Source organism: Phascolarctos cinereus, unplaced genomic scaffold (genome assembly GCF_003287225.1).
Source record: "Phascolarctos cinereus isolate Bilbo 61053 unplaced genomic scaffold, phaCin_HiC Scaffold_5;HRSCAF=322, whole genome shotgun sequence".
NCBI lineage: Eukaryota > Metazoa > Chordata > Mammalia > Diprotodontia > Phascolarctidae > Phascolarctos > Phascolarctos cinereus.
Genome location: NW_027555958.1, coordinates 149,595,814 through 149,620,530, shown reverse-complemented (window position 1 = coordinate 149,620,530; position 24,717 = coordinate 149,595,814). Strand labels below are relative to the sequence as shown.

General features: G+C 39.8%; 1 protein-coding gene across 1 annotated transcript; it reads left to right on the top strand.

The window, feature by feature from the left end:
• Positions 1 to 1,345: 1,345 nt before the first annotated feature.
• LOC110222917 (sodium-dependent glucose transporter 1-like) lies at positions 1,346 to 24,589 on the top strand (the record flags this gene model as incomplete). Its single annotated transcript, XM_021008199.2, has 4 exons — positions 1,346 to 1,594; positions 11,148 to 11,316; positions 17,156 to 17,272; positions 18,791 to 24,589. Coding segments are annotated over 4 exons (1,776 nt in total), but the record flags the coding sequence as incomplete, so codon positions are not given.
• Positions 24,590 to 24,717: the final 128 nt, after the last annotated feature.

Here is a 24,717-nt window from a genome sequence, read left to right as displayed (position 1 = left end):
ATGAGCCAAATTCTAATGTTCTCAGGGGAACCTTGGGTGGGAATCATTAGTCAATTGAGAGGGATTTCTGAGATGGAATCCATTCTGTACAAATTGAGAGACCTGAGTCCTTAGTTATGATTTTTTTCTTTTTTTGCTTTTGGGTGAGGTAATCAGGGTTAAGTGACTTGCCCAGGGTCACACAGCTAGTAAATGTCAAGTTGTCAAGTGTCTGAGGCTGTGTTTGAACTCAGGTCCTCCTGACTCCAAGGATGGAGCTCTATCCACTGTGCCACCTAGCTAAGTCTAGGTCAAGATCTAAAAGACAGGGAAGAGGGAGTTAGGTGAGGTGCCTGATGTTAAATAGTGCTGGACCTGGAGTTAGAGACCTAGGATTGAAACATGGTTTCATCTGTAAAATGAAGAGAATAATACTTGTACAATTCACAGGACTGTTTTCAGGAAACGGCTGTGTAGATCTTCAAGTGTCATACTTAAAATGCATCGCTTGGCATGCAGGAGAGAGATTAACTGGTAAGACAGGCAAGTTCAATTTTTTTTTAACTTACCAACTCCTTGTTTTTCCAGTATTTAGCAGTAAAACCAGGATAAAAGAAGAGTTACTATATGTTCTTTCCAGGGAGCAGGACAAGGGAGAAAATAAAATAGTACTCTCCAAACTAGGGGGGAAAGGTGGAAACACAGCCCAAAGAACAGATGTGGCGGACACAAGAAACAAGGGAGCGTTTAGGGGCGTTAGGAGACTGTGACATCCCGGAGCAAGACATTTTTCCTCTAATATAACACCCAACCCAGAACACTAGAACCCATGGAATATAGCACGTGCCCAATGATGTTCATAGTGAAAAACAAAGAGAAAAAATAAGTTTCTTGGGATTGTAGGATTCTATCTAAGGCAAACCCATTCTTGTTTCCTTTTACTCCTAACTTCCTATGTAGTTATGGAAGTCAAATGAAAATCAAACCCTAAAGTTATTGACATTTTTGGAAGAAAAAATTACAGAAAACATACTTTAATTCACTGAGCAAGATTGTGTGTATGTTCTGTTAAGGCATCACAGTATGGCAGACAGGCACAGAAAGGCCTTCAGACGGCCTCCATCCCTCATTTGACAGACCAAGCCCAGGCCCGCAGCCTTTTAACCCCTCGCCCAGTCTGGCCCCTCAGACTGGGTTCCCCCTGTAGAAACCAGCGGGGGGCGTGGCGGCGCATGCGGGCTGCCTAGCGGTTCCACGCGCTGCTGGGGAGGGTGGTGCCCGCGGGCCGAGGGCGGATCAGGGTGCAGCCGAGGGGGCGGGAACGGGCCGGCCGCGCCCCGTGCCTCCGCAGCAGACACCGCAGTAGCCGGCGGCTCTGTGTCGGTGCGGCTGCTTCTCGGGCGCCGCAGACCTGGAGGAGCTGGAGCTGCAGCGCGGCGGGGTCCCGGCCCCGGCCGGACAACGGCTCCTCCCGGCGGGGCCCTCCGAGCAGCCACTGGGGACGGACGCCGAGGTGGACGTGGTCGGCGGCGGGGACGGTGGTGGGAGATGCGGGGCCGGTAACGCGCTGCGCTGGTTCACCTCCGTGCTGGTCTACGCTGCCTTCCTGGGGCTGGTGAGAGCCGGGGGGCCAGGCGGGAGAAATTGAAACGCGCAGGTATTCGGGGGGACTTACGTGCGCCCCAGTCCTTGAAATGACGGCTGCTCCCGTGGTGCTTTAAAGTTGACAAACCGAGGGTGTCCCATTTGGTGCTGACATCAACCCTAGGAGGTAGGGTCCCTTGTTATCCCCATTTTACAGATGGGAAAAGTGTGACTTGCCCAGGGGTCACCCAGCTAGTAAGTGTCCGAGGTCGGATTTGAACCAGGGTCTTCCTGACTGCCGGCTCTCTTTATCCACTGCACCATCTAGCCCCCACCTGGCTTTCTTACCTCCCTCTGCCCCTCTTCGCATTCACGTCAATCCTCCGGCTTATTTTCTCCTGCAGCGCCGACTTCCTACTCCAGCATGCACTTAGAGTTTCTTCTGTTTTGTACCTATTTTAGGGAAACAGAATGACGCACCCTGAAATGGACCTGCCCTCTAGAGCTCCAGGCTCCTGCCCCCCAAGTCCTGCCAGTGTGTTTCTCCTGGAGTGCGCTTGCAGGACTGGAAATGTGTTTGCCCACGCTCCTCACCTGACGCTTAACCCAGTGGGGCTCCTGCCCGGAGCTGGGCCGCCCGCACGTGGCCCCTTACCTGCTGGGCTCCCCCACACCTAGTTGTGGTTTGAGTGTCTGGTGAGAGCCGCAGCCCGGGAGGGCTCCGCTGTAATTAATGTGCAGCCGGAAGATTAATCAGAAATGCCTCTCCCCTGTCAGCCACGCAACCCTCTTCTAGGGTCATTTATTTAGGTGTGTCCCTCCTCTGCAAAATACGGGAGATGGACTAAATGGCCTCTGGGGACCCTGCTGGCTGCATCAGCATCTGGATCTTTGGGTCATCCGTTTCTTGTTTTGGACCTGCGACTGTTGGCTAAGACCTAAAATGACCTTTAACCCGGGCAAGGGGTGTATTATTAAATTAATGATAAGGCTGCTTAGGGTTAGAGGCTTGCTGAGCAGTGTATTGGAGTGGTAGGAGACCTGGGCTTGGATTCAAAAACCAGCTTTGTTGTTTACTGTTTCTTCCGTTTTCCTTCCTCGTCGGGAAAATGAATGAGTTGAAGTAGATGAACTAAGGCCCTTCCAGACTTAAATCTGTAATTATTGTTACTTGATCCCTTTTCAGATCCCTGCGATTTTTAAAAGGTCTGAACTGTTGAATTCCTCTTTAAAATGTCTTAGGGTTCTGCTGACACTTTTCCTTTAAGAATACCATTTATTAAAAACTACTTTCTAGAAGCTTTTTTTGTGCATCCACTGTTTTTATAGATATTTAATGATTATTAATATGTGTGTGTGGGTGGGTGGGGGAGTTTGGCTTAATAGGTACCCTTCCCAAAGTATTAAAAATCTAAGTGCAACTACCAGCAACCTGATTGAAGTTCTTGCCTTTTGAGTCAAAATTAAAAAAAACTTTTACCTTGTGTCTTTCTAGTTAGAAAATAGTCTTTCAGTCATGCAGAACAGCATATATTTGATATATATATGGTACAGTATAGATATGCAATAGAAGGTAATAGAGTCATTAATTAGAAAGGGACCTTAAAGATCTCATCCAGATTACTCATTTTACTGATAAGGAAACTGAGATTCAGAAAAGATCCATGAATCACAGAAGTATTAAGTAACAGAACCAGGATGCTGACACAGGTCCCCTAAGTTCAAATTCAGTGCCATTTCCAAATGGTTTTGTCTGCTTTCAGAAACAAAGCAGTTTCTAGTAAAACATATTTATACAGATCATACTTTGTTTTTTAAAATTTTTTTAACATAAATAGTATTTTATTTTTTCTGATTACATTTAAAGGCAATTTTCAACATTCATTTTTAATTAGATTTTGAGTTCCAAATTTTTCTTCTTCTCTTCCCTGCCCACTCCCTCCCCCACAGCAAGATATAGGTTATATGTGTGCAGTCACGTAAAACATATTTCCACATTAGTCATTGTGGAAGAAGAAACAGAAAAAAAGGAAAAAATCATGGAAAAACCCCAAAGACCTCAGAGTTATTTTAATTTGCATTTCTCTAATCAGTAGTGATTTGGAGCTTTTTTTCATATCATTGTAGGTAGCTTTGATTTCTTCATAGGGGTGATACTTTATTAGTGTCAGTATAGTGTAGTATAGCAATTCTCAATTACAATAGTATACTTCCATCTGCATTCAGAATCCATCACTTCTTTTTCTTGATGTGGCAAGCATTTTCCATGAGTCGTTTGGAATTGTCATGGATCATTGTATTGCTTTGAAGAGCTAAGTCAATCATAGTTGATCATCGTACAGTATTGCTGTTACTATGTACAATGTTCTCCTCATTTTGCTTACTTCATTCAGCATCAGTTCATGTAAGTCATTCCAGCCTTTTCTAAATCTGCTTGCTTATTTCTTATAGCACAATAGTATTCCCTTACATTCATATATGTGGTATTTCTTACAGCACAATAGTATTCCCTTACATTCATATATGTGGTATTTCTTATAGCACCATAGTATTCCTTTATACTATATAATTCATATATAATATATCCTGTATTCCTATATAGTATTCATATATGAATGTAAGGGAATACTGTTGTGACTGTAAGAAATAATGAGGAGGCAGACTTCAGAAAATCCTGGAAAGACTTGTATGGACTGATGCTCAGTGAAGGGAGCAGAACCAGGAGAACGTTGTATACGTAACAGCCATGTTATTTGATAACTAATGATGATAGACTTAGCCTTTCTCAGCAATGCAAGGATCTAAGACATCTCCAAAGATCTCATGATGGAAAATGCTATCCACATCCAAAGAAAGAACTATGGAGTTTGAATGCAGATGGAAGCATAGTATTTGCTATTTTTTTCTTCTGTTATATTTTGTTTCCTCTTTCTGGTGGTTCCTCCTATTGGTTCTAATTCTTCCTTACAAAAAATCTGTTTAATAGGAATGTATATGTATAAACTATATCAGATTGCATGCCATCTTGGGGAGGGAGAAGGGGAAGAAAAATTTTAAACTCAAAAGTTTGTGGAAGTGATTGTTGGTGAATCAAACTAAACTAATAAAAAAAATAAGGAAAAATTCATATACCACAACTTGTTCAGCCATTCCCCAGCTGATAGGAATCCCTTCAATTTGCAGTTCTTTGCCACCACAGAAAGACCTGCTATAATTATTTTTGTACATGTGGGTCCTTTCCCCTTTTTTATGATGTCTTTGGGATACAGACTTAGTAGTAGTATTGCTACATCAAAGGGTATGCACAGTTTGATTCCCTTAGGGCATAGTTCCAAATTGCTTTCCAGAATAGTTCCCTCAGTTCACAATCCTACCAACTATGTATTAGTGTCCCAATTTTCCAACATCTTCTCCAACGTTATAATTTTCCTTTTCTGTCATATTAGCCAATCTGATAGGTGTGAGGTGGTACCTCAGAGTTGTTTTAATTTGCATTTCTCTGATCAGTAGTGATTTGGAGCTTTTTTTTCAGATCATTGTAGATAGCTTTGGTTTCTTCATACATACTTTATTAGTGTCAGTATAGTGTGGTATAGCAATTCTCAAACTTCTTGGTCACAGGATGCATTTAAATTCTTAAAAATTAACCCCCAGAAGCTTTTGTTTATGTGAGTTATATTCTTTGATATTTATGGTATAAGAAATGCATAAGTAAATAAACTGATGAATTTTTAAAATTTATTTATTTTTAGTTTTCAAGATTCACTTCCACAAGATTTTGAGTTCCAAATTTTCTCCCCATTTCATCTACCCCCAAGATGGCATGTATTCTGAATACCCCTTCCCCTAATCTGCCCTCCCTTCTATCTCCCCCCTCCCCTTCTCTTATCAGCTTCCCCTTCAATTTTCCTATAGGGCAGGATAGATTTCTATACCTCATTTCCTGGATATCTTATTTCTCAGTTGCATGTGAAAACAATTTTTTTTAACATTTGTTTTTATAACTTTGGGTTCCAAAATTTCTCCCTTCCTCCCTCCCCAGCCACCTTCATTGAAAAGGCAAGCAACTCAATACAGGTTATACATGTGTAGTCATGTAAAACACTTCCATAGTAGTCATGTTGTGAAAAACTAGGTATATTTCCCTTCATCCTACCCTGCCCCCATTTATTCTGTTCTCTCTTCTGACCCTGTCCTTCCTTAGAAGTGTTTGCTTCTGATTACCCTCTCCCCCAATCTGCCTTCCCCTCTATCATCTCCCTGCTCTCTTGTCTCCTTTCCCCCCTATTTTCCAGTAGGGTAAGATAGATTTCCATACCCAACTGAGTGTGTATGTTATTACCTCCTTAAGTCAAATCCGATGAGAATAAGATTCACTCATTCCCTCTCACCTTCCCTGACTTCCCCTCCACTGTAAAAGCTTTTTCTTGTTTGTTTTATGTGAGATAATTTACCCCATTCTACCTCTCCCTTTCTCCTTCTCCCAGTGTAATCCTCTCTCACCCCTTAATTTTATTCTTCAGATATCACCCCTTCATCTTCAGCTCACTATGTGCCCTCTATCTGTCTGTCTATCTATCTATCTATCTATCTATCTATCTATCTATCTATCTATCTATCTATCTATCATCTATCTATCTCTCTATCTCTCTATACGTATATTTTTTTCCCTCCGACTACCCCAATATTGACAAAGGTCTCATGAGTTACAAATATCATCTTTCCATGCAGGAATATAAGCAGTTCAATCTTAATAAATCCCTTATGATTTCTCTTTCCTGTTTACTTCTTTGTATTTCTCTTAAGTCTTGTATTGAAAGTCAAATTTTCTATACAGCTCTGGTCTTTTCATCAAGAATGCTTGAAAGTCCTTTATTTCATTGAATATCCATTTTTTCCCCTGAAGGATTATACTTGGTTTTGCGGAGTAGGTGATTCTTGGTTGTAAGCCTGTCTCCTTTGCTCTCTGGAATATTATATTCCATGCCCTGCAGTCCCTTAACATAGAAGATACTAAATCTTGTATTATGCTGATTGTATTTCCATAATACTTGTATTTCCATAATACTTTCTGGCTGCTTGTAATATTTTCTTCTTGACCTGGGAACTCTGGAGTTTGGCTATAATATTCCTAGGAGTTTTCCTCTGAGGGTCTCTTTCGGGAGATGATCAGTAGATTCTTTCAATTTCTATTTTGCACTCTGTAAAATATCAGGGCAGTTTTCCTTGATAATTTCTTGAAAGATGATGTCTATGCTCTTTTTTTGATCATGGCTTTCAGATAGTCCAGTAATTTTTAAATGATCTCTCCTATATCTATTTTCCAGGTCAGTTGTTTTTCCAATGAGATATGTCACATTATTTTCTGTTTTTTCATTCTTTTGATTTTGTTTTACAATGTCTTGATTTGTCATAAAGTCATTAGTTTCCAATTGCACCATTCTAATTTTTAAGGAAATATTTTCTTCAGTAAGCTGTTGTACTTCCTTTTCCATTTGGCCAATTTTGCTTTTGAAGGCAATCTTCTCCTCATTGGCCTTTTTGGACCTCTTTTGCCATTTGGGTTAGGCTATTTTTTAAGGTAATATTTTCTTCAGTATTTTTTTGGGTCTCCTTTAGCAAGCTGTAGACTTGTTTTTCAGGATTTTCTTGCATCACTCTCATTTCTCTTTCCAGTTTTTCCTCTACTTCTCTTATTTGCTTCTCAAAATCCCTTTTGAGCTCTTCCATCGCCTGGGGCCAATTCATCTTTTTCTTGGAGGCTTTCAATGTAGGAGCTTTGACTATGTTGTCTTCTTCTGTTTGTATGTTTTGATCTTCTTTGTCACCAGTGAAAGATTCTGTGGTCTGACATTTTTTTGTGCTGTTTGCTGATGATCCCAGCCACTTATTTGACTTTTAAACTCTTTGTTAAGGTAGGGGTCAGCTTCCAGTGTGGAGAATGTACTGTCCCAAGCTTTGGGGATTTTGTGCATTTGTTTTCAGAGATACATCTACGGACCTGTACATTTTCAGTTCTTCCAGTTTGGTATAGTAAGGGGTGAGGTGTTTACTCCTTTCTTGGCCTGTGCTCTGTTCCATGAGTGACCACAAGCACTCTTTTCTGCCTTGGAACTGTGAGGGATTTATATTACCATAATGTATTCAACCATTCCCCACTGCCACCACAAGCTCCACCATGCCAGTCCTCCTCCTAGCCCCAGAACTATGACCAAGATCCAAGCACAGGCAAAGCAAGAGAATCCTGCACTAGCAAAGAGATCCCTATAATCCCCCTCTGATCAGCCACTGGATCCCCCCCTCAGGCTGTGGACCAAGAGCTCCTGGAAGCAGCCACCTAGAGGCCTGTAGAGACTGGGGCTGGAACTAAGCTTCTCTCTTACCAAGGTCACAGACTTTTCCTACTGACCTAAGTTGTCTTTGGCGTTTGTGGGTTAAGAAGACTGAAAACCACCACAGCTGCCTGTGATTCAGTCCTGGATGGGTGCTTCAGGTTCGCTAAGGCCAGTTTTGCCTGTGCTCCCACACCAAAATGCATTCCTCTTCCCACCTGGCACAATATACCTTTCTGATATACCATCCAGGTTGTCTTGGGCTGGAAATTTGTTTCACTCTGTCTTCTTGTGGGTTCTGCTGCTTTAGAATTTGTTTAGAGCCATTATTTACAGGTATTTGGAAGAGAGCTGAAGCAAATCACTGCTTTTACTCTGCCATCTTGGCTCTGAGCCCCACTTGTAACTCTTGAAAACTGTATTATTCCTGATAAATTTTTAAAATTTATTAATTCATTAAAAATACCAATAATAAACCTATCACATGTTAATGTAACATTTTTTATAAAAAAAAATTCTAAAACAAAAAATAAGGAGAAGAGTGGCTTTTTAAAAAAAACATTTCATAGACCTCATAAACATCTGACTTAATAGAAGATGGATTTTCATGTCTGTTTTTGCATTTAATATTTTGTTGTGGTTGAAGTATATGAAGAAATTAGGTCAGCGGATAGAGCACTGGGCTTGGGATCAGGAAGACTCATCTTCATGAGCTGAGATCTGGCCTCAGACACAGTAGTTGTGGGACCTTGGACAAGTCACTTAACCCTATTTGCCTCAGTTTCCTCATCTGTAAAACGAGCTAGAGAAGAAAATGGCAAACCATTCTAGTATCTTTGCCAAAAAAAACCCAAACCCAAATTGGGTTACAAAGAATTTGATACAACTGAAATGGCTCAACAACAATATGAAGAAAATCACAGATACAGTCAGTAGTCAGTAAATATTAAGCCCCTACTATGTACCAGACCTTGTGTTAAGTGCTGGGGCTACAACATGAATAAAGAATTACTATCCTGGCTCTCAAGAAGTTTAATATCTAATGGGGGAAGACAATATCTCCCAAAAAAACAGAAGCTGAAAAGGGAGGGTGATTGAGTAATTTATCTGCCTTGAGGGAATGGTGGGGAGATCAGAGAAATCCTGCAGCCAGGCAGGATAAATGAGATGTCTATGCTGAGTTCCCTCCTTAAATGGAGATTTTGTAGTTCTTGACAGTGCTCTCCAATCAGAGACAGGGAGTTGGCAAAAAGGAGGAGTATTTTAATAGCCTTTTCAGGTAATTGTGTTTCTTTCTTTCTTTCTTTTTTTTTTGGCATATTTTGTTGTACAGTGTGCTGCTGTTGAGATTAGAAGAGATTCTAATTAAATTAAAATTAAAATCTAATTGAATGATTTTTTAAAAAAAATACATAGAAGAAAACAGAGAAACTAAGTCTGCTGCTGTTAGGCTATGTCTACTAGGCTCTGGTTGAAGTTTAATGACTATAGCATTTTGTTGGGTAAATAGATTAAGATTTCTATGACATAAATATTTGCAGTACTTATAAATTATGATATCCTGGAATATAAGTGATAGTGAAGATGAACCTTTTGAAAAATCATTCCTAATGGTCTCACACTGATTAAGTTGCAGGGCAGGCTGCTCATACTTCGAAAAAAGTTAGCGTAGGGTATAGAGGCCTGGAGTTGGAAATCTCTGACAATATATTAGCCATGATGCAAGTCACTTAACCTCTTAGTGCCCCAGGAACTCTTTAAGACTATGTTACGATTTCTTTCTTGCAGAGAGAGAATGTCCTACGTAGATGAACTCACCTGTTGCAACCAAAATTTTTTACTACTTTTCTCAAGGATTTGGATTTTTAAAATTTAAGATCATGTGATAATTCCATATACATGTAAAATAATTAAAATTTTAGTTTTGGTATTATTAATTATTAAACTGTTAACCTGGAACATTGTTTTAAGATTCTCTAACTCAAAATTGAAATGCACTAGCCAAAGAACAAGGTATATTTGCTTTTTTCAAGGAGCTGTTTTTTTCAAATTTTGTAGCCCATCAAAATTAGAAAAGCATCTGTATATCAGAAACAGGACTGGCCATTCAGGAACTTGTAGATCTTGTAATCCTAGTGTAGCCACTGTTATTTTCCTCCTATTATGGAAATATGTTTACCGTGATTTCAAATGTATAATTGACATCATAGTTCTTTTCTTCACAGTGGATTATTGGAAAAATGGGAGGGAGAGAATTTGGAACTCTAATTTTAAAAAAAATGTTAAAAATAAATTATAAATTAAAAAAAGAAAGTGCTCTTGATATTTGCCCAAATGTAATTCAGCATACTCCATTCTGTCAATTTAATCTGAACCCAGCTCACTGTCGACAGCAGGATCCAACTCTCCTTGGTCCCTGGTAGAGACAGGCCAGACCTTAGGCTCAGTATCCCTGGGAATAGGCATAGCAGACCACCAGTTCTATTTCCAGCCAGCCATCACAGCCATTAGCAAGGGCTGCCCTCCTTACAGAGAAAGGGTCCATTATCCTCACCACCACCATTAGTTGCTGATCAGTTGCCATCTATGGGGCAAACAAGCCAACCTACTTAAATCAGCAAAGTATTCTGATGGAGAGATGGGAGGTACCATGTGCTACAGGAGTCCAACCACTACACTCCTCTTGACTATTGCATTCCCTTTGACCCCAGTGGAGATAGTCCAAGATCCAAAGTACTGAGAAATGCAGTGTTTGTTTTATTTTGTGTTTATTAAGTTCAGAATAAAAATAAACTTTTCAAAAAAAGAAATGACATGTTGAGAAGATGCGTTTGCTTTACCATTCCCCCCAAGGACTACTGGGCCTGTCTGTCTAACTTGTAGCTGAAACCTATATGTGTTGTCTACAGCATTAGAATGTGAGTTCCTTAAGAGCAAATATTATCTGATGTTTCTCTTTGTATTCCTAGCACTTCAGACAATGCTTTGAACATAGTAAATGCTCAGCAAATGCTTTTTTATTCATTCAAATATATGTTCTGATAGATCAGCCAAATGGACATCGTCCATCTGCATATCATGGTTTGGACAATAGAAACAGTATAGAACCTACTAAATGAAACCTCCAAAGAGGTCATCCCAACAGTTCACCTAGGAAAAGTCAAGTGGCTAAAAAATTACCATTGTCCAGACCACACAGGTTTACATATAATTTAATGATTGTAAAGTTTCATTTTTTTTTAAAAACCCTAGGGTATGAGCATTGGTATGATAGGACCTACATTTCAAGACTTGGCTGTGAATGTGAATCGCAACATCAGTGATATTTCTTACATTTTTGTGGGCCGTGCATGTGGGAGTATAAGTGGTTCTGTGATTGGTGGATTTCTCTTTGACCACATGAATCATAATTTAATTTACGGTAAGTAGACTACCTCAAACAGGTCATCTTGTGACTTTGCAGTAGATATGATGTTTGTATTAATGCCTCTGGAAACAGCTGGCCTCATTCAACATGACCTTGGTTCAAGCCCTGTCTCTGACACAACAGTCTATGTGACCCTGAACATTTAAACTCTTAGTGCCCCAGGCAGCCCTCTAAGACTATAAATTGCAGAGCAGATGTTGACCTCTACTAGCAGAGGTGGTTTTCTCATTTGGCGTTCCCTAGACATGTGAAACAACAGATCCAATGAAAAGTATGAAAGTTAATATTAACCTAGGAATTGATAGCTATCTATGTGTATGGATGTATAGTATTAAGGTATTGTGTTTATATATTTTATTTAGCAGTTAGTAAGCAGCTTGTGTGATTCCAACATGGGAAGAGAACTAAACAAGGTGAATTTCCCGCATCTTGCTCCCAAGATGGGAAGTTAGTTTTATTCTGGGGCTACTGTGGAGATGGGTCACCTCTAGGAAGAGTCCAGGATCCTTAGGTCTACTCAGAAACCCACTGTTACTCTGGGAACTATGTGGAATCCAGAGTCTTTTAAACCAGGACTATACAGATTCTTGGAATCAGAAGGAATCTCAGAGGTCATGTAGTGCAAGTAATACCTGAATGTGATTCATCTTTGCAATGTCCCCAGCAAGTTCCTATCCAGCTTCCACTTGCAGATCTCCAGTATGAACTTACAGGTGCATGCTGTGGCATCCTGTTTCATTTCTGGACAGCACTGGTTGTTAGAAAGTTATTTCTTTTATCAAGATAAAGTCTAATTCTCTACAACATTTACCCATTATTCTTAGTTCTGCCTTTTGGTACCAAGCATAGCAAGTTTTAATTCTTTTGTAGCCATTCAAGAATTAAGAGACAGCTATCCTGTTCTCTATAAGTCTTCTTCAGGCCAAACATCCCATTCTGGGTCAAGGTCAATATGGTGGGATTGCTTTAGATCTAAAGAAGGTCCTGGATGCCCATTCTGGCTCTGTGATGACAGGGCTAGGTCAGCAGTAGATTGTATTTGGGGATGAAGGATGAATGGGTGTTTGCTGACGTTTCTTTCATAATATTCCATGTGACAGTTAAGGAATTTTTCATACTTTTTATATTGGACCTTTCTTCCTCACCTTTGAAATCTGTGGTGAAGTCTTTTGACGTTATACAATGCATACCTCGTATTTTATAGAAAATTTTAGTTCTGATAAATCTTCAAGAAAGCATGAGATACTGTTTATTGAATTCAAAAGTTAAAAGAGAAATTCCTTTGTTGAGGATAAGAAACCATTTTTTCCTTCCTAACTGGTGAAAACATTTGAAAGTCAAAGAAAATCCTATTGAAGAAAAATTTTTTTTTTACCAAACTTAATTTTGAAAGTCATAATTTTCCCACAGAGATGACTGTTGTTGTAGAGTCTCAACTGGTTGAAGGCTATGGTAGTGATACTTTTAAGAGATCAGTAGATGTCTCCTATTGTCTGTCCTGCCATGGTGCTTTTATGCCCAAGTTTATCCTTGGTCTTTTGGGTGACTTAACCTTTTGGGGACTTAGTTTCCTCATCGTCAAATGTGGAGGTTGGACTAGGTGACCTTTTTATTTCTAATTTTATTTTATTTCTTTGATTAGCATTCAGGGCCTGCCTCTTAACTCTGATACTGTCCTCTGCCTCACCCTCCTCATCTCTGTATTCTGCACAATCTCTACTGCTTTATCTTGATCCTATTATTTCTCTAGGCTCATGGGTATTTTCCCTGCTCTCTGTCAGTTCATGCTCATTATGTTTTCCTAGGTCTGGCTCAAACTTCAACTCCATGAAGCCTTTCCTGACCCATCTTATTATTTAGTCTCCACTTAGGATTTATGTATACATTTTATGCTGTTCTGTTATTTTTGCATAATGGTAACAATAGCTTGCATTTATGTAGTGCGCTGAGGTTTGCAAGTATCTCATTTCATCAGCTTCAGGTGCTGCTTCGTTATTGTTTTCTAATTGTTTCAGGTAGGTGTGTTTCTCCAGGTACATTATAAAGTTCATAAAGGCATTAATGAGTCTTTTACATTTGAGGTGCCTATAAAGCAAATGAATTTAGAGGACCAGGAAACAGACGGTGAATCTAAGAGCTTATAACATGGTCTTGTGAAAAGTATGTCAGAAGTACAATATCTCAGGATGAGCTGAAGTCCAAGTACTTAAAAAAATTGCTTTTTTGAAAGCTATTTTGAAAGAAAAAGTGATAGGACTTTTACTTGAGCATGAACGGGATTGATAACTGACAACAGAGAGAATGCAAAACTGCTCAATTTTTACTTTGCTTCTATTGTCTCTGCTAAGGAGAATGACTTTTATACTGGAAATGACAGAACAAAAATTAGTAAAAGGAAGTTGATACCCAAAGTATGCCAAGAGATAATAAGAGAGTGCCTGGTTGCCCTCCATGAATTCAGGTCACTTGGACCACATGAAATACATCTTTAAGTCCTAAAATAATTGGCAGGCATGATCCCAAGAAACTGTCAGTGATACCAGAGATGATGGAAAACAGCAGAACTTCCACAATTTAGGAGAAGGAAAAAGGTCTTGCTTTTTCGAAAAGAGAAGAGAATAGTAAGTAAAGTATCAGCCAGTGAGCTTGGCTGATTCCTGGGAAAATTAGAGAATGGATGACTAAAGAGATAAGGAAATGGTGATTACACTGCATTACCTCATCTAGAACAGATCATGTCAGATTAACCTTATTTCCTTTTTTGACAGGATTTCTAAAAGGAATAATGCTGTAGATAGTTTATCTAGATTTTAGTAAAGCTTTTGATAAAGTATGCTATTATTATAGGGAAGATGGAGAGATCTGGATTAGACAATGTGCAGTCTGATGTATTCAGGACTGAGGGCTAGGCTTAAAGAATAGTTGTTAATAGTTCAAAGGCAGGAGCTGCCCCAGAACAGTTCCCTAAGGGATCCATGCTAGGTCCCGGGCTGTTTAACATCTTTGTCAGTGACTTGAATTAAAAACAAAAATGGAATGCTTCTCATATTTACAGATGATAGCAAGCTCGGAGGGGGATAGCTAACACATTGGATGACCACATCAGAATCCCCTAGGATCTTGATTGGCCAGAGAATTCGTTGGAATCTAATAAGATGAAATTCATTAGGGTTAAAAGTTGAGTGTTATCCTTAGATAACAAAGTGGATACAAGGTGGAGGAGGCATGGTTAGATGGCAGTTAAGAAAAAGATAGGGCGGTAGAAAAAAAAAAAGCAAATACAGTCTTGCTTCATTGATAGGCATAACTTCCAGGAATAGAGAGATGATAATCCTACTGTATTCTGCCCTCATCAGACCTCAGGTGCACAATTGTGTTTATTTCTCAGCACCATAGTTTAAGGACATTGATTAGCTGAAGAGTGTCCAGAACAGAGCAACCAAGATGGGCAAGGGGGTTGAATCTGTGTTCTGTGAAGATTAGTTGAAGGAACTGGTTATGTTTAAGCTAGGGAATAGAAGACTTGGAGTGGGGGCATAATAGCTGTCTTCAGACATTAAAGGGCTGTCACGTGGAAGGAATTTCTTCTGTGTGGCCCCAGAGGGCAAAACCAGAAGTACTGGGGAGAAGTTGCAAAGAAGTTAATGGAGACTTGATGTCAGGAAAACCTTTCTAACAATTAGAGCTGTCTAAGAGTGGAATGGTCTCCTTCTAGAGGTGGTGGGTTTCCTCCTTGGAGGTCTTCAGGTAGTGGTGAAGTGAGCACTTGTCCCATAGGGTATAGGGGGGATTCCTTTCCTGTATAGATTGTACTACACAGCCATCCCAGTCCCTTCCAGCTCTTGGATCTTGGGGTTCTCTGATTCTGTGAGTTAGTACAGTGGTGCTGAATAAATGTTGATAAAACTTGAACTTAAAAAAAAAGTACCTGACGCTTCTCCAGGCTGATTGCTATAGAAGTTAAGGAAAAGGAGCCACAAGTCACAGTCATAGCTGTATGAGTGATATCCATGTGCAGTCTAATGTCACATGCACTTCATCATATACACACACTGAGATGCCCTTGGATATACACAACCAGAGTTAACATACCACTGACCTGTCCACATGCACACTAACACAGGGGTCTTATGTATGAAGGTACATAGCAAACATTATATTCACATTGAGATATAAGCTTCCAAGAACGTCAGAGTTAGGACTTCGGAAGTTCTCTAGTCCATACTGTCGTGGAATGCACACGCACGCTCACACACACACACGCACACATGAACACAGACACTCCCCTATACCTATCTGTTTACCTCAGATACCAGTTGTTGATAAATGAGAGTTTATCTGGAGGAAAGGCACTAGGATGGGTAGAGGGACTAGAACCAAGGCTGTCTGAGGCCACATCAAAGTAACTGAAGATATTTATTTAGAGAAGGAAGGACTTGGAGGGTGACTGATATGAAAGTTGCCTTCTGGGAATCTGTAGAGTTGTTACAGGGAACACCTTCTCCTGCTTGGTCCCTGAAAGCAGAACTGAGTAACAGGTGGATTTGTGGTACAGATTTTGGTTCAGTGAATGTAAAAACTTGATAGCAGTTAGGGCTGCCTGAAAGTAATTGACTGCTGTAGCGGTGAGTTCCCTGTTCCTGGAGGCTGTTCAGAGGGAGACTGAATGACTGTCTAGCTGTGTGTTGAACTAACTGAGGGGTTTTAAACTTGGAGTCCAGGAACTTGTTTTTGTAGTATTTTGATAGCTGTATTTTAATGTAATTTGTTTTCTTTGTAATCCTATATATTTCATGTATTTAAAAACTCTTCTGAGAGTGGCTCAGCAGGCTTCACCAGACTGTTAGTGGGGTCTATGGCACAAAAGAGGTTAAGAACATTTATTGTAGATGTTCCCTGTGATTTTTTGACAGTATAGTTGGTGTATTGGAAAGAACATTAGTTTTCAAGCCAGAGGACCTGGATTTGAATCCTGGCACAGCTACTTGCTTACATGTGTGATCTTCATCTGATTACTTATAACCTCTTTGTGCCTCAATTTTCTCATGTGTGCAATGGAGTCAGCGTTGTACTAGATCAGTAGTATCGAACAAATAGAAGTGAGTCCCTGCCCGCCACATATTGACTTAACCACAAATTAACATCATCTTTGTTGTATTTTTATTTCTTTCATACAACATTTCCCAGTGAGCTTGACACCTCTGGACGAGGGGAGCTCTAAGGAAGGTCTCTTGTAGCTCTAAATCTGTGATCCTGTGGTTCACCAGACTTGTTCAGTATGTTTATATCAAGAAACTTTGTCTTTCTGTTGATAGTTCTGTGGCTCAAATTTTGAGTCCACTGATAACTCTAATTCCCCAATTCATAAACTTAAGTGGAGGCAGTGTGCCAAATATGGGAAAACCTGTGAAATAGCTGTCTGGGATTTCTTTTGGAAGCCCACCAGGTAATAGCTAAAAGAAAGAGTTTCATTCCTCATCTTGTTATGTTCAGTAGTGCCACTGACTTGCCCTTCCCAGTATGTCAGTAGTTATTTTTTAAATTTATACTCCCAGCAGTCACTCCAATGGCTTCAGCTCAAAGGCAAAGAATTTTGTAAATAGTGTGTTGAGAATGAAATTCATTTATTTCTTTAATTGTTGAAGTTTATTTCTCTAAGCCATGTTTCCTGACTTCCATGGGTGACTTTGTGTTGAAGAACAATTAGAAGTCTTCCTCCTCAATACAGGCCAGTTTATTTTCACCTAATTTTAGGCATTTTAGATGAGATTGTTTTAATGGTAGTGATGACCCATGAATATGTTTTTGTACCTAATTTTTGCCTTTCTTCTAGGACTATCAGTGCTGGGGATAGCTATTAGTCTCTACCTCATCCCCTTTTGCAAGCAAGCAGTATTACTGGTTGTTATGATGGCTGTCTCTGGAATTTTTGGTGGAATTTTAAGCACAGGTGAGTGGATATTTCTGCCATTATTCCTGTGTGGAAGAGAGGAGGGAAGGAAGAGAAGATAGCTTCTTTTAGAAAACAGTAGAGAAAACTGTTTTTTCTAATTCTCAACTAGGTTACTCTTCCACATGGCAGTTGTTCCTGGAACAGATATTGTTCATTTACTTAGGTGGAAAATAAAGGACAATAATGCTTGGCAGGTGTGAGGGTGACTTGTGACTGTCCTGCTTCATAAGCAGTAGGTGTTAGTGGTTAGGATCTGCCCTTCGGGTGGATGTTTCCAGCACCAGGACCTTCTCATTCTTTGCAGTTCTTGTCCTTCCATAAATCTTCCACAGAGATTTTACCCATTGTGCAGTAGGCCTTCTTCTTGGGCTGTTAGCCTTTGAATGGTTGTACCAGAGGTGAGGAACCTGCAGCCTTGAGGCCACAGGTGGCCTTCTAGATCCTTAAGTGTGGCCTTGTGATTGAATCCAAGTTTTATCTTTCTTCTGTAAAATTTGGATTCAGTCACAAGGCCGCACTTCAGGATCTAGAAGGCCACCTGTGGCCTCAAGGTTGCAGGTTCCCCACCCCTGGGTACTATTTGATGGGTTGTCATCAGCACAGCCCTACAGGCTGTCCATCTGCTTCCCTTTGTCTCACTCCATGAGCCACCCACATCCTTTTCTGATCAAGCTTGTGCTTGATGATGTCTTTTATACCACTTGTGTGTACCAGTTGTTGCTTATACACTTCAGAATGCTTACACCAAAAAGAAAAAGAAAAAAAGAAGGGGCAGCTAGGTGGTGCAGTGGCTAGAGCACTGGCCCTGGATTTGGTAGGACCTGAATTATACCTCAGACACATGACACTTACTAGCTGTATGACCCTGGGCAAGTCACTTAACCCCATTGCCTAGTGAAAAAAAACTCCCAAAAAACAGAATACTTACACATAGTCTGTCTCTCCATTGTCCTTTGGGTCACTTGGCCATTTTGATGCTTCAGAGAGCATGGCATTTATAATTAGGTAGGTTCACTGAGGAAAATTTCAATGTTCACTGTGTCTGTAGCATTCTTTTCTAATACTTAAATGGTACAAAAGTACTCCAAAACTGTTAGAGTTGCCTGAGGTTTGAAAGTGGGTTAGTGGCATTTGGTTACTTAGCCTTTTGGGAGGTAAGAGGAGGCAGGAGGTGGGTCTTGACTTGTGATTTCACTGGCAGTGAACCCTAAATAAGGAAACACCCTCTAGCAATGCATATTAGTGAGTTTTCTGCAACTCAGCCAGCTGCCGAGGACCATATGGCTGGTATATATTAGAGATAGGACTTGAACCCAGAGCTTCCTGACTCCCTAACTGGCTCTCTGGCTTCTGTGCTGGGCTTCCTCTTGGCTTAGCAAATTATAGTTTATATTACTAGTGTACTATTTCTGACAACAGAAGCTCTTCAAAACACAATTACTACATTGACTTTCAAGATATTAATGGCATACAGAATTTTTAACACAAAAATGTAATTCTTTTTATTATTTGTAGGTGGCAATGTCCTTATCCTGCATTTATGGAGAGGTGAAGCAGCCCCACATCTGCAGGCCTTGCATTTCACTTTTGCCTTGGGGGCCTTTTTGGCTCCCTTACTGGCCAAGCTGGCCTTCAGCAGTGCTGTGCCCTCTGAAAACCACATGATAGGTGACACATCAAACCACTCTGAGCTCACCCTGCCCCCTGCAGCCGACTTAGCAGTCATATTTGGAGTACCTGCTAACAAGAATTTGCTATGGACTTATGTTGTTATAGGAACTTATACTTTGGCGATATTTTCCTTATTTGTTGTTTTGTTTTTCCAAAAAATTCCAAATCAAGAGAAAACAAAAAAAGCTGCTGAGAAGATTCGAACTGTGAAATACCAGAATGTCCTTCTTGGTCTTCTTTTTGTGTTCTTCTTTTTTTATGTAGGAGCAGAGGTCACATATGGCTCTTACATTTTCTCTTTTGCAGCACAGTATGCTGGCATGAGTGAAAGCCAAGCAGCAGGCTTGAACTCTGTCTTCTGGGGATCAATTGCTACTACCATGACCGTGGCGATCTGTTTTGCTACATGTCTGCAGCCTGGGACCATGATTGTGTTCAATAATGTGGGCTGGTTGATTTCCTCCCTGCTTCTAGTGATTTTTGATGAAAACCACATTTGTCTTTGGGTGGCAACTGCATTGTATGGGGTTTCCATGGCTACTACATTTCCCAGTGGCCTTTCCTGGATTGAACAGTATATGACCATTAAAGGAAAATCTGCAGCTTTATTTGTAATTGGTGCTGCCCTGGGGCAGATGGTTTTTCCTGTAGTGGTTGGATCTCTTCAGAGAAATTATCCATATCTTCCTGGGCTTCTGTATGTTTCATTGGGGTCAGCTATTGTGACGGGAGTTTTGTTTCCTATCATGTACAAACTGGCCACTGCACCTCTTAGTAGCAAGATTCAGGAAAGCAGAAAGAGTGAAGACCAGAAAGCACTGCTGTCCCCCTCTAGGTTCGATAATGAGGATGAAGATGATTATGGAGAAGAGGGTGCTGAAGAAGAATGGGACAAAGTATACTTTGAAATGAATGATACGATGAAGAATTCGGTAATACTGACATCTAGAAAAATTTTGAGGAAATCTCCCACAGAAGTTTCTAGCCAGTTATTGTCAAATGACATACCATTCAGTTCTTCTCTGGTTATTACTGGCAGCTCACCTATGAAGCCCCTCCCTTTGGACAGGGAAAAGAATGACTAATGGCTTAAAACAGGGATTGGTTATTGATTCCCTGTAACAACCATTGCCTTTTAGGAGGCAGAACAGAGTAGATCATTAACATATTTTCAAACATATTTCAGGGTTTGGCACTTGTAGCTCTGATTTCAACAAATGGAAAATTCTGATGTGTCATGTCAGTTCAGAGTCTTTGACAGCAAAAGGAGGTCAGGTATGGTAAGGTGTGGCTAGTAAAGTGACTTCACTGTAAAGTGACTCCCTACATTCAGAAGCTTCAAAGAAGGCATAAATATTTGAGAAGTTTCTTACCAGCAAAAGCCAACTGAAAGTGATTAAAGAGTAGAATAAATTACCAGCATTCAGGAAACTACTGGTGGAGTTGGTAAATAACCACTCCAGTATCTTTGCCAAGAAAATGCCAAAATGGGGGGATGAAGAATTGAACCAACTGAAAAACAACAATAGTTCAGATCCTCATCATCTCTCGATGACCCAATTGGTCTCTTCCTCAGGTGTCTTCCCCTACTCCAATCCATCCTCCACTCAGCTGCCAGAGTGATTTTCATGAAGTATTCATCTGACTGTATCACCCCCTTCTAAAGAAACTCCATTAGTTAACTGTTACATTCAGGATCAAATATAAAATCTTCTGTTTGGTACTGAAAGCATTTTACAGTCTGCCCCCTTCCTGCCTTTCCAGCCTTCTACTTCTCAGTTTAAATCCCATTTCTTAATTTCCCAGCTAAGTAAATAAAAACATGTAGAAAATTACTTTATCGAGGAAGAACACCAACAACGTCACGTAGGAGGGAGAAGCTACATTTTGCTAAAAGGTACCAGAGGCTTAACAGCAAATTGCATAGCATCCAAATTCTTACAGGAAAAATTAAATTAGTTATAGGAGGAAGTAGATAGTAAAACTATACTAGTGGAGCATTTAAATTTACCCTTTTCAGACCAAAATAAATCTAACCATGTAATAAACAAGAAAGAAGTTAAGGAGATGAATAGAATTTTATGAAAGTTAAGATATGATGAATATTGAATGGGAATGGAAAGGAATATTCTTTTTTCACCCCTGTGCGTGGCACCTTTACAAAATTTGAGCATGTACTAGGGCTCAAAAAAGTATAAAAAAAAGTTTTCAAATTAAAAGGTATATATGTATATACATATATTCAATAAAGGGCCTTTAAAGCACAGAGTAACAGTAGCAAGTGAGCAAGGAGGTGGAGTAAATAAGGGTGCTGGGTAGGGACTCAGGAAGACCTAAATTCAAATCTGGCCTTTGACTCAATAGTGATTTGCCCCCCAGGCAAGTCACTTAACTCCTATTTGTCTCAGTTTCCTTATCTGTAAAATGGGGATAATAGTATCTACCATCCAGGGTTTTTGTGAGGATCAAATAAAATTATAAGTGTAAAATTATTAGCATAGTGTCTGGCAAAGAATGAAGAGTATATAAATGTTAGATTTTGATTCGTTGGACACTGCATCACCTAGTCCTGAAGACTGACAGGGTCAGGCTTCCGCTTCAGGAAGCCAAGATGGCACAGTAAAAAGGTAGTCCCTCTCACCCTCCCCTATCAACCTCTGAAAACCCAGAAAATATCACCCCAGAAAAAAAAACCCTGAAGCAGCTGAACTAGAAGGAAGATGGGGAACAGCAGTGCAGAAGCCCAGCAAATGGATGTCCCAGTGCCTCAGCAAAAATAAGAGAAGCAGCACTACAAAGGGCCCAAGGCAGATAAGCACCCTGCAGCATTCATCTGAAAGGAGCTGAAGAAAACAACCTAGAGTCTTCCTAAAGTCCCAGCCTTGCTGATTCCAACCTAATACCAGGTAAGCTGTCAGAACCCTACAGCCTCCAACTGTCAATCAGGAGGAGATCCTGAAGCCAAGGTGGTAGAGCAGGGAAACACCAACACCTCCACCTCCAAGTGCCTCAGTGAGGGTGGGGGAAATTGGTGGAAACCAGCTCAGAAAACCACCAGGTGACTTGGCACTCTACCTCAAAGGAATCTCCCAGTGCATTAGCAGAAACCCAGGGAGGCAGCATTGCAGAGGGCCCCAGGTAGATAAACACCCTGCAGCACCCATCTAAAAGGAGCTGAGGAAAGCTAAATGAAAGAAAAAGCAGACAACCTAGAATTGCCTGAAAGTTCCAGCCTTGCTGATTCCAGCCCAACATAAAGTAAGCTGCCAAAACCCTACAGCCTCCAATTGCCAACATAAGAGGCCCCAGCACACAAAGCCAGTGACCAAGATCTAGGCTCCCAACACAAGAAGCTTGGGTCAGTGCCCTCTGTTCCCCAGCAGGAGAGCTCAATCTCTTTAAAGGCCAGGGAATAAAGAAACCATGAGTAAAAAGAAACATACCATAGATTCATATTATGAGAAGAGTGAAGATCAAGACAGAAATTCTGAAGGGGACAACATTGTCAACAGACCCACATCTGCAACATCACAAGGGAATATGAACTGGTGTGAAGCCCAAAAAGCCTTCTTAGAAGAGCTTAAGAAGAATTTTAAAAGTCTAATGAGAGAGGTAGAAGAGTCCTTAAAAAATACATGTGGCCAATTGGAAAAAAACTGCACTGAAGAAAACAAGTCCCTTAAAAATACAATTGGCCAATTGAAGAAGGAAGTATAAAAGCTAACAGAAGAAAACAATCTGTTAAAAGCTAGAATTGGACAAATGGAAACTAATGACTCTATGAGAGAGCAAGAATCAGTTAAACAGAAACAAAAAAAATGAAAAAATAGATGAAAACATAGAATACCTCATCGGTAAAACAACTGACCTGGAAAATCGATCCAGGAGAGACAATTTAAAAATCATTGGTATACCTGAAAATCATGATGAAAAAAAGAGCCTGGACAGTATCTTTGAGGAAATCATGAAGGAAAACTGCCCAGAAGTTCTAGAACCAGAATGTAAGGTAACCATAGAAAGAATACACCACTTGCCACCTGAAAGAGATCCCAAATTGACAACGCCAAGGAATATAATAGCAAAATTCCAAAATTACCAGGTGAGAGAGAGGGTGCTGCAAACAGCCAGAAAGAAACAATTTAAATATCATGGAACCACAGTTAGAATTACACAGGACCTTGCAGCTTCTACATTAAAAGACCACAGGGCGTGGAACATGATATTCCATAAGGCAAAGGAGCTTGGATTGCAGCCAAGGATCAACTACCCTGCAAAAATGAGCATGATTTTTCAAGGGAGGAGATGGATATTCAATGAAATAACTGAGAGAGGCAAAGAAAAAATTCATAGAAACAATAATTTCATTAAAGATAATGGCAACAATGCGCCAAAATGCTAAAATTTGTTGTTGCCAAGCAGTACTTGGTGGAAAATTTATATCTCTAAATGCTTACTTCAATAAAAGAGACAAAAACAGATTAACAAATTGGAAATGCAACTAAAAAAGTCCGTAGAAGACTAAGATGTTAAAAACCTGTAATCAGACACCAAAAGAGGGACAGCTAGTTGGTGCAGTGAATAGAGCACCAGCCCTGGATTCAGGAGTTCAAATCTGGCCTCAGACACATAAAACTCATTACCTGGGTGAGTCTGGGAAGTAACTTCACCCTAATTGCCTCACCAAATAAATACAACCTAAACGAAGAAACCCCAGAACATCAAAATAGAAATCCTGAAAATCAACATTGAAAGTTTGCAAAAGAAAAAAAAACACTGAGCTAATAAAGGAAACTTAACAGCTTTTGGGTTTTTTGGCAAAAATAAAATAATTAAACCTATGGCTAATTTGATTTTTAAAAAAAGGAAAATCAAATGACCAGTATCAAAGTGAAAAAAAGGTGAATATATAACCAATGAAGAGGAAAGAACAGCAATGATTAAGAGCTATATTGTTCAACTCTGCACCACTGAAACTGATGATCTAAATGAAATGGATGAATATTTACAAAAATATAAACTGTCCAGATTAACAGAAGAGGAAAAAGAATGCTTAAGTAATCTTATCTTAAAAAAAGAAAATGAACAAACCATCAATGAGCTCCCTAAGGAAAAAGGAACCAGATGGATTTTCAAGTAAATTCTATCAAACATTAAAAAATAACTCCACAAAACACTAGTAACCTAGTGTTTGAGAAACCCAAAGATCCCTGTTATTGGGGTAAGAACTCACTACTTGATGATTGTTGGGAAAACTGGAAAGTAGTCAGCAGAAATTAGGCATAGATGAAGATCTCACACTGTATACCAAGATAAGCTAAAAATGCATGCATGATTTTGTCATTGAAGGGTAATGTCATGAGCAAATTAGTAGAGCAGAGCAGAAATTATTTACCAGATGTATGGATAGGGGAAGAGTTTATAAGCAAATGAAACAGGAGTCCTACCCAATTCCTTCTGTGACATAATTATGATTTTGATAGACACAATATCTTCAAATAAAATACTAACAAGGAGATTACAACAATATATCACAAAGATAATGTACTATTACCAGGCTGAATTTATATGAGGAATGTAGTGCTGGTTCAATATTAGGAAAACTATAAGCGTAATTGACCATATCAATAAAAAGTAAAAATCACATGATTATTGCAATAAATGCATAAAAAGCTTTAGGCAAAATTTAATACTCATTCCTGTTTAAAAAAAAATTAGGAAACACAGGACTAAAAGGAGCTTTCCTTAAAATAAGTAGCATCTATTTAAAACCA